The 10794-nt window shown below is 41.2% G+C and overlaps 1 protein-coding gene across 1 annotated transcript; it reads left to right on the top strand.

The window, feature by feature from the left end:
* Window positions 1-634: 634 nt before the first annotated feature.
* Window positions 635-10149, top strand: LOC111573771 (catenin beta-1-like). The gene is made up of 17 exons (XM_023278079.3): window positions 635-760; window positions 1772-1812; window positions 2353-2562; window positions 2798-3048; window positions 3200-3438; window positions 5236-5437; window positions 5550-5694; window positions 5895-5998; window positions 6216-6350; window positions 6677-6880; window positions 6999-7157; window positions 7248-7367; window positions 7571-7721; window positions 7819-7940; window positions 8469-8529; window positions 8893-9088; window positions 9193-10149. The coding sequence occupies exons 2-16, from the start codon at window positions 1800-1802 to the stop codon at window positions 9081-9083; spliced, it is 2307 nt and encodes a 768-aa protein (XP_023133847.1). The 5' UTR covers window positions 635-760; window positions 1772-1799; the 3' UTR covers window positions 9084-9088; window positions 9193-10149.
* Window positions 10150-10794: the final 645 nt, after the last annotated feature.

Genomic DNA, 10794 nt, shown 5'->3' with positions numbered 1-10794 from the left:
ACATTTCACTTTGTGGTCTATACATACTACGGTGTCGGAGTTTTACATCCAAGATCACTGTATGTCCTGATATGAAGTTGTGAGTTTCTGTACAAAACTTTACTTAGGACAGGTTACCCCTGTCCATACGGTTTGATTTTGTAATTATTGTAGTTTGTGCACTTTGTTTGTCATTCTTCCATTAACTCCTGCAGCTCATCATTTGCTAAATGAGTTCCAATTTGACTGTGTGCAGGTGTCTGAACTGCAGCCCACATGCTTGCTGACTTAATTCAATAAACTAAATGAATGAATGGGATTCCTGTTAGGAGAAATGTTTGTGTCTTTCAATTAACTGCATGTTAATTGAACCCCGCTGTCAAGTCACAGCAGCTCATGAATGTCATTCCTTTCTAATGGAAGCACCTCGCCCTCCCCACCACCATTTTAATTCAAGTTGCTGGAAAACACCACATCTGAAATCATCGACTTCTCTTAAAATGAGAAAATGTATCACTGTCTGGATATAACTGTAAATTGATAGCCTCGATGTTAAAACTTTGCTTTAAAATGACGCCCTACTTTTCCTAGTGCGGCAGAATACTGTATTTTCTCCTTTCGCCATCTTGATGTTCGTTCACACAGGCGGAAGCAACGGAGCAACAGCGGGTGTGGTTCGGACTTCTACGGGTGGTTCACCTAGCAGCCCTTCTCCTGTTTTCAGCTCACAGAAAGGGGAGATTTTTCCTGACAAGAACCACGGAGGAGCCGCTCGACTCTGGTAAATATAGTATGTTTAGCATCAACTATTATTCGGCGTCTTCACGGCGCGTCAATGCTCGATTCTCCAAAGAAAATCATCTTTGGCTAGGGAGGGGGCTCCGGTGGGGTTTTCTGATTTGGCTGGCAGCACAGCAGGTTTTGTACGGTGGCGCTTGGATCTACTTTTCATACGTCCTGGCTAGCTAAGCTAATCAACCCAGAATTAAACATTTCAGGAGTGTGCTTGCAACTCACCGTTCCTACAATGAACTCGTTTGTGAAAATGATGGCTTCTAACATTAGTTGCGTCTCGGGACAAGGCATACTAATTTTTAGTGTGTGGCCGAATCCCTTAACACTGTTTGTTTATGTTAGCTAGTTAGCTAACTAGCGGAGAGGTTAGCTACGCACGTTAGGTTAGCTTAGCGAGCGTTCAAGGTAAGCTAGCCAACCTGTTAGCTAGCAGGGGTGGCGAATGCATGCTAGCGCCTCGGTGTTGAATTTTTTACAAATGAAATACACTTGGTGATGGATGTAACCTGTGCAGTTAACTGAGGGTTTTCGTTTAGTTTTGAAGAGGCAGCTTGTTAGGCTCGTAGTTAGACCCACCATGAGAGGAGGAGTCATGGAAGTGATTGCGGGGCGGAGGGGGTAGTTTCTCTCATTGGAAACCCAAGCTGCGAGGTCGGAACTTGGCCGTGGTAGGGGGAGGGGGAGAAATATGCCTTTGATGTTCTTTGCCGCTGAATGGTGAATTGTGTTCGTGCTGGCCTGGAAATACCCACCGCTTTGCTCTCTCGGCTGGAGGTGGAGGCTCGGCATTTCCCCTCATAGCTACGTTAGCAAGCCAAACAAGCGTCTGAATCACTGGGAGCTCGCACAGGTAGCGCAGAAGACAGCGGTTTTATTATTGAGACCACGTAGGAGAAACGCGTAAACATAACGGCTAGGTTTTGCTTGGCCAAACAAGATATTAGTTTGAGTGTGAGTTGTCTCATTTTCCCCCCTGTGTACCTATTTCCTTCTACAGACATATCTGCTGAGGGCAGGCAAGAACAATGGCTACCCAGTGTAAGTATGGAAAACGATATATTTTCATATAAATGAGTATTATGTTAATATGAAAATTATTCATATTGTCTTTAAAATCTACATGTAAGAGTTTCACTGTACATATGCAAACAAATGAAGTAATGCAAGCATTGAGGCATAGTGGAGACTAGAAAAAAATGGTAGCCAGGTGAGCACATGTCACAGTATCCCAACACTTGGCTTTTTGTTACATCTGAGCGTCTTCTTGAACAAATAAATGTATCTGGGGAATGTAAGACGGGTCTTATGTTTATGAGCTTCATTTTACGACCATCTTCTGATTTTTTTTTTTTTTCCCAGACGTGGAGAAATGCGTTTTCTTTCCTTTTTGCTTTGTTTAGTTACAATTATATTTTTATTTTGTGCCCACACGTATGAGCTGTTGAAACTTGTAAGGTCGGTCTGAACTATTGTACCTCACTGAAATTGAGACGTTAAGCTGAAGCGAGTGAAGAAAAGATTATTCTTTACAATGTTTCACGTACCTTGTATTTGACTTTTTGTGCTCTTTTTGTGTAGCTGATTTGATGGAGTTGGACATGGCCATGGGTGACAGCAAGGCTGCTGTGAGCCAGTGGCAGCAGCAGTCCTATCTGGATTCAGGCATTCAGTCTGGTGTCACCACCACAGCACCATCTCTGAGTGGCAAGGGTAACCCTGATGCTGAAGAGGACGATCCAACTCTCTATGACTGGGAGTTCAATCAACCCTTCACCCCTGAGGCCACAGGTAAATGAAACTGCTGCTCATGTTTTGATATCTGTTCTCTGTCTCATCTAATGAAATACTCCCTTGTTAAATGTGACTAATTAGTTGCAATCACAGTGTTGTTTGTGTATTTCCATCAAGTAGTCCTAATTGTACATGATCAAAATGGCTACTATGGAAGAATAGTTCAACAAATGTTAAATTACTTTAGTTTCATGGCATTTATGTTATATTCATAATTTTGCATTTGTTTTAGACATCGAGGGTTATGCCATGACCCGGGCCCAGCGTGTTCGCGCTGCCATGTTTCCAGAGACCTTGGAGGAGGGCATCCAGATCCCACCTACTCAGCTGGATGCAGCCCACCCAACAGCTGTGCAGCGTCTGGCAGAGCCCTCTCAGATGCTCAAGCATGCGGTGGTCAACCTCATTAACTATCAAGACGATGCTGAGCTGGCCACTCGTGCCATCCCTGAGCTTACCAAACTGCTCAATGATGAAGACCAGGTACGTGTATAAATCAGCGAATAATCACATGAAAACACTCAAATCCAAAAATGGTACCAGCCGAGTAAGTTGTGGTGTAATGTCATTTAGTAACAATGCAGTTTACATCCCTTCTGAGGCCATCCATCCCTAACAAGCATCTCTTTCTTAGGTTGTTGTGAATAAAGCAGCTGTAATGGTGCATCAGTTGTCAAAGAAGGAGGCATCGCGCCATGCCCTGATGCGTTCGCCACAAATGGTTTCGGCAGTTGTCCGTGCCATGCAAAACACCGGTGATGTAGAGACTGCTCGTTGCTCTGCCGGCACTTTGCACAACCTCTCCCACCATCGTGAGGGTCTCCTTGCAATCTTCAAGTCTGGAGGCATTCCTGCCCTGGTGAAGATGCTTGGGTAAGAAATTGGATCGACTGTAGTGCTGTTTATATTGTATGTGTGATTGTTAATTTCAGTTGGATTGATGCAAATGACAAGAATGCAGAGAAGCTGTCTTGGAATTGTTTGTGTTGTGGTTTGTTGGCAGAGTGGTCTGATGGCTGTCAGTGGCTTGAGAAAGTTGTTTGATGGATTTTTTTGCAGCTGCATTTGTATTGTATACAGTTGTAATCTATATTGGTGAAAGGTAGTTCGTGAAGCCTTCAGTATTGTTTTTACAAGTGTTGGATTCAGTTCATTGCTACTTGTGGCATCTTTGTTTAAAACCCACGTATGTCCCACAGGCTGTCAGTGTTTTTATTTACATAGCAATACACAGCAATGCCACTGAAGTGAAATGTTACGTGATGCTGAAATACAAGGTGTAGCCATTAAATAGGTAGACTGGGCTTATGTAAGTCCAGCCTTAATTGCATACACTAGCCAGGTGGTATGCAGTGTCTGATGGGTAAGCATAAATAACCCATGGAAAGTTTCAATGCACTTGAATTACAGAAAATTAACTACTACACCATTAGTCTCATTCAGTAGCCCACCCTATAGACTCAGCAACTAGGCATCAGCTCTAGTATAACCCAAAACGAAAAGCTAGAACTGAGTTCAAAACTAAGGTGCTTGCTTTCCCTTTTTCATTCCCTCACTTTCTTCTGTATAAGTGAAGACTGTAATACAACAGTGTAAAATGCAACAATATACAACAGCTGTTATTAGTCTTAACAGTTATAAGTGATATATTGTCAGCTGCAAATAAAGACAAACGGTGGAAATGGTTCAACTTTCATGAGTAAAACAGACACTTGGATTCACACAAAACTCAGTGACAAAGTCTCATTACATCTTCAGACAACCAACTGAGAATTTTTCCCAAAGAGCTAAACTTACAAAGAATGGCGACTCACTTTGAAACCATTGAAATGTCTTCCCTCTTTACTGTAGTCTTTGTATTTCTCCATGAACGTCAAAACAGTTAGCTCTGGCAAGTTCTGACCTGTTGGATGTCGCATGAGTGTGTTTGATTTTGCACCTGGACTCACATTACCGTGCGTTAAATACAGAATGGAGCAGTAGCATGAAAGGAGATGAACTGCCACAGTTTGTTGGACTACAATCACTGAATAGATTTGAAAACGGGTAGCAATTTGGACTGAGTAAACATTTAAATAATTTTTAAGGCTAGTAATTTCCACATCAAAAGGTTTTCTTCAAAATGGCAATGATTGCATTTTTCAGTAAAGCTCTTGGTTAGTATGATCATTTTCCTCGAAGACTGGATAATTAGGGCAGATGAGGACAGATGAGAAAATATGTGAGACTTACTATTATGGTGCTCCAAAGTACCAGCATTAATTTTACAGAAGACTTCACAGGAGTTGCCATTTCTCTCGCCAATTTTTCACTTTACCTGACAGTTTTCAAGACTTCAGAAACTAGTGTTAATTTTTTGCTGTTGAAGAGTAATATTCATTATTATCTCAGCTGTGAAAAACAGCTAATAATCAAAGTATTTAAATGATTCAAAACGTCAAACAGCACCTAGTGCAGCTGATTTATTATGGTCATATTTGAAGCTGAGTGTTAACAGAGACTAATTATGTGATTAAATATGCCAAGTGTATGAAGAATTCCCACTGTGTGTGAAAATTTGTGAAATAGTGTGAATTTGTATCTGCAACACCCATTAAAATGGTGTTTTCGAAGGTGATTTTTAAATGTTGAAGTTGTCTCATTCACGTTTCTGTTTGTACGCTTTTTCAGCTCACCAGTGGACAGCGTTTTGTTCTATGCCATCACCACGCTCCACAACCTGTTGTTGCACCAGGAAGGGGCCAAAATGGCAGTGCGCCTAGCTGGAGGATTGCAGAAGATGGTGGCTCTGTTGTCCAACACCAATGTCAAGTTCCTGGCAATCACTACTGACTGCCTGCAGATTCTGGCATATGGCAACCAGGAAAGCAAGGTATTGCAATATCAGCTAATTTATGCATGTTTTCATATTATATGACTGCTCACACCACTTTACTGGTGGCAATTTGTATGCAAGTATAAGCATATTTCTGTCTTGGTTTTAGCTGATCATTCTGGCCAGTGGTGGTCCCCAGGCCCTGGTCAACATCATGAGGACCTTCACATATGAGAAACTGCTGTGGACCACAAGCAGAGTGCTCAAGGTGCTCTCTGTTTGCTCAAGCAACAAGCCTGCCATCGTAGAGGCTGGTATGTACATACTCATAGTACACCACTAAAAGAAAAATACAGTACAGTGAAAGAGGCTTAAATCTGAAATTTCATGTCTCACTCATCGCAGTACAACTGTGGGTATTATTAAAGGCTGACTTACAGTTTTTAGTTGTGCTTTGCTTCTAAGTAGAAAGTCATCTGATTTAACATATTTGTTTGTTTGACTTTGTGTGTAGGAGGCATGCAGGCCTTGGGACTTCATCTGACAGACCCCAGCCAGCGTCTGGTCCAGAACTGCCTCTGGACACTGAGGAATCTGTCAGACGCTGCCACTAAACAGGTACAGCACACTTTTTCTTTAGACTTAAATACTAACTCCTCACACACTCCAGGTTCAGTGTTGGTTAGAAATTTGTTAAATGCCTGATAAGAACAAAATATGACAACTGTATACAACTTAAACAAGCATCCAGTTTTGTTTATTTAATCCCATTAATTCTAAGTTATTCATTTTCTTATTTTTTTCCCCCCTTTTTGCTACCCTGTCCTCTCTGTAGGAGGGGATGGAGGGTCTCCTGGGGACTCTGGTCCAGCTGCTGGGCAGTGATGACATCAATGTAGTGACATGTGCTGCTGGCATCCTCTCCAACCTGACCTGCAACAACTATAGTAACAAACTCATGGTGTGTCAAGTAAGTATGAACACAATAAAATCGGGATTCTCTGCTCATCTTCCAGCAAAATGCAGCTGAAAATGCTTCTTATCTCGAGGACAGCAAATTTCCAGAGTACAAAAGGTGGCTGGGGCACAGCATTAGTCTGTTTACACAGTTAAAAGCTGTGAAATAAGCATTGTGCTCCAGCCCCCTTTTATACTCTGGAAATGTGAACACACAGGTTTGGGGAAATCACCTAATACATAGTATCGACCTATGGACAATACTTGCATTAGATTTTGTCTGCTGCCTTATTTTTTGATGTGATATCACATAGACCATTAATTGTCTCATCTCCTTAGGTTGGTGGCATTGAGGCTTTGGTGCGAACAGTACTTCGGGCTGGCGACAGAGAAGACATCACAGAGCCAGCAGTCTGTGCCCTCCGTCACCTTACCTCCCGCCACCAGGATGCTGAGATGGCCCAGAATGCTGTGCGTCTTCACTATGGCCTGCCTGTGGTGGTCAAACTACTGCACCCTCCATCCCACTGGCCACTAATCAAGGTCATGATCTTCTTTGTTTCCCTTCACATATTTCCAGATTAACAGTATAATTATTGTTAAACAGGACTCATCTAAACTAGTTCTAACACAAAGTATGTAAAATGTTTCTTCTATCTAGGCTACAGTTGGTCTGATTCGCAATCTGGCACTCTGCCCGGCCAACCACAGTGCTTTGCGGGAGCAGGGAGCTATTCCCCGACTGGTCCAACTGCTCGTCAGAGCTCACCAGGACACCCAGAGGCGCACCAGCATGGGTGGCAATCAGCAGCAGTTTGTGGTGTGTAACCCACTAGAAGGATACTTTATTGGAATGTTTAGATTTTTATGTATATTTAATTTTCTTTTCATCTAACTGAAACACATTCAGGAGGGTGTGCGTATGGAGGAAATCGTGGAAGGCTGCACAGGAGCTCTGCACATCCTGGCCCGGGATGTCCACAACAGAATTGTAATCAGAGGACTCAACACCATTCCACTCTTTGTCCAGGTAAAGTCTTACTGCAGACCAGCTACGCTCTCACCCCAAGTGTATGTAAATGTCTTTGCCAATTCAGTAGTTCGGTGTTGAAAATACAGAATCTGTAAATTAACTTTGATTCTCTTCTCACTAGTATTTGTCTGTTACATGCATGTTAGTGACTCTTTTGTCTTTATTGCACATTATATTTTCTTCTCTGCTCTTGTATCCAGTTGCTGTACTCTCCAGTGGAGAACATCCAGCGTGTGGCAGCAGGTGTGCTGTGTGAACTGGCCCAGGACAAGGAAGCTGCTGAGGCAATTGAGGCTGAAGGAGCCACTGCACCACTCACTGAGCTGCTTCACTCCCGTAACGAGGGCGTTGGTGAGTATACGGGTGCAAATACATACCGTGTACACATGTCTGATTGTACGTGTCAACCTGAGGTCCTTGGCTTGTGGTGTTGTGCATTCTTTTGTAGCAACCTATGCTGCAGCAGTCCTGTTCCGCATGTCCGAGGACAAACCCCAGGACTACAAGAAACGTCTGTCAGTGGAGCTGACCAGCTCTTTGTTCAGAACTGAGCCTATGGCCTGGAATGATGTACGTACACACACGCACACCATAAACACTGCAAATAAGCTGCGACCTCTATACTACATATCAGATCTGAGCAGGATACATACTTATATTGAGTGGTTTATGCAGAAAGATGGCAATATTCATACAAAGTCTTTTTTTTTTTTTTTTTTTTTTAGAATGGTTATGTATATATTTATGCACAAAGGAAGTGAGTGAGCTGTTCACAGCTGCAAATATTTATAAAATAGGTAATTATGACAAGACATGATCTGAAAAGACTTTTAAAAAAAAAAAAATCACATATTATTTTTTAATTGACATTGCAGTTTGGTGGCTTTCCATTAGCACACACATTAAGTGATTTCATATAAGCAGAATACATAGATTTTTTTGGTGTACTTGCCACAAATGGTGTCCTATCATAATTATTAATTTCCATTAGTACGTCATTCAAAGAATTGCTATGTACCCTGGATTTGGGATGAAAATATGCAATCTTTTAAATAAGTGGTTCTGTCAGGCCATGCTCATCACTCTGCCTTTTCATAGACTGGAGACCTGGGGCTGGATATGGGAGCACAGGGAGACCCTCTGGCTTATAGGCAGGATGGTGAGTACTTGGACTTCCGCTAATGAAATTCCTTCTCTGTATTTCACATCATATTTTGCCATTAGTGTGGCCTTAAAAGCTTCCAACTCTTGGCTTCTATCAATAGGAAGAAAAACATTAGCATTGTCTTGAATGTTAATGCAAATCGACCTTTTCAGTGTGGGACAAAAGGCTTTTATTTCTTTCAGTTGTAAATTGTGAAACAGGAGAAACGTAGGAGTATCTAAAAATCTAAGCTAGTTGTCGGTCATCTGCGTTTCCCTGCTAGCTGACATCATATGGTGTCCTTTGGCATTTTTAGCTGTTCATTTGCAGTTGTTAATCAACAGAGTTTTAAACTCCAGTGTAATGTTTGCCTTTCAGATGGAGCATACCGGGCCTATCCAGCAGCCTACGGCCAAGACACTCTGTTAGACCCCATGATGGAAGGTGCAGACTATCATGCTGACACTCTGCCCGACCTGGGTCACCACACCGATCCATTGCCAGACCTCGGCCACACCCAGGACCTGATGGACAGCAACCAGCTGGCCTGGTTTGACACCGACCTGTAGGATTGGTAAGAAAAACTACTGGAAATGTACAGTTTATAGTTTAAAAAATGCTCTGTTGGTTCAAATAAGGCCACATTAATTTCATATTTTGTCTTGTCTTCTTTTGCAGTTGTATTCTGATAGAACCTGCATTGTGATTGGCCTGTATTGTCTGAAGCAGCATTATGATTGACCTGAAGAGTGTTGAAGGTAAAGAAAGGAATAGGGGGTCCTGGAAAGTGCCTGACACAAGAAAACAAAAAGATGGTTGCCACAGGAATGTTTAAGCAAGTCGAAACCCGGGGGAGGGGGGAAAGAAGGGGTTAAAGAAACAGTGAGATGTGGAATCACACAATGGAGGTCTTGGAGCAGGTTACCTATATGGATGAGTGCACATGAGTTGGATCTTAAAAGTTTGAAACACATATGTTTTAGCCTTGCCTGTATTCTTATCAGTTTTTTGTTCTATTTTTCTTATTCTATTTTTTTATTTCTTTTTGTATTACTCATTCTCTGTTATGGTACTGACCCAGCTTGCCTTCGCACTAGCCATCTTCATTTTCTCTTCAATGCTAATCATTTGTAATTTTTTTTTTTTTTTTTTTTTAAAAAACGTATATTACATGTAGTATTAAGTTATAGTGATATTATACAATGTTCCTTTGGTTTATGGTCGAATGTGTAGAACACTAATAATCAGTTGAATTGTACTCTGACTTAAAGTGTAACATTGTGTAGTTTTTTTTATAATCTCAAAAATGGAGAATTATGCATTCTTAATATGTGCTTGTTTGAGCATAAAATATGTCAGTGTCACAAATGTTCTAAAGAGGGAAATTGAGGGTGGGTTGGGGAAAAAATCTAGAGACAAGTGTTTTATATACAGTATCACTGGTAGGTTAACTATTTTGTATGCTATCATTGGATGTCTGATAGAAAAGTCTAACGCTATCATTGGTGGTCGAATAAAACCCAGTTTTACGTGCTATCAAAGGTAGCTAGGTTGACGAACAGTTGTAGTCCTGCTGTGCTTATTTTGGAGAAGAGGTTATGACACGGCTGAACAATAAAATGGCATTTTATTTCAGTCTCTGTCCCGTTTCGTCTGTTCTTACAGAAGTACAATAGGGTTGGCATTTTTAGAGTTAAATAGTGGATAGTAGAAACTCAACCTAAAACCAGTGGCCTTAACTCTGTAATGATGACATCAGTTGGATAAGCAGACAAAATGTAAACCTTCCAATCACAGTTTGTTTACAAAAGCAATTGACAAAAAAAATAGACTTTGAAATGTGGGTATTCCAGTCAGTATAAATGAAATGATTTACACATTAAATGGAACATAATGGTTTACTAAGTTCTGTAGGATTTCTCTTTGCTGTAGAGCATTGGAAAATAAAAATTTAAAGCTGTTTGAAAAGTGCATTCTCATGTAATAGAGCTGTGAACTCTAAATTTGGCAGAAAAACGTAGTGAAAGGTTTATTAAGAGAAAAAAGGCATTACTTGGAGAGGCCAAGAAACCCTGTTGTTTGATAAAATGAACACATAATGACAAGATAGTTGGGTTATTACAGCAAATGTGGTTGTTCCAAAGTGCAAAGATCAGAATCAGATACTTTATTGATCCCAGAGGGGAAATTGCTTAAGGTTATAGGTGACGGGTTTAACCACTTTTGTATGGTCCACATTTTTAGTTATTGATATGTGACGTAAGCTGTTTTTTAATATTA

This window comes from Amphiprion ocellaris, chromosome 15 (assembly GCF_022539595.1).
Source record: "Amphiprion ocellaris isolate individual 3 ecotype Okinawa chromosome 15, ASM2253959v1, whole genome shotgun sequence".
Lineage (NCBI taxonomy): Eukaryota > Metazoa > Chordata > Actinopteri > Pomacentridae > Amphiprion > Amphiprion ocellaris.
Note: the sequence above shows the minus strand (reverse complement) of the source record. Positions and strands in the feature narration are given on the sequence as shown.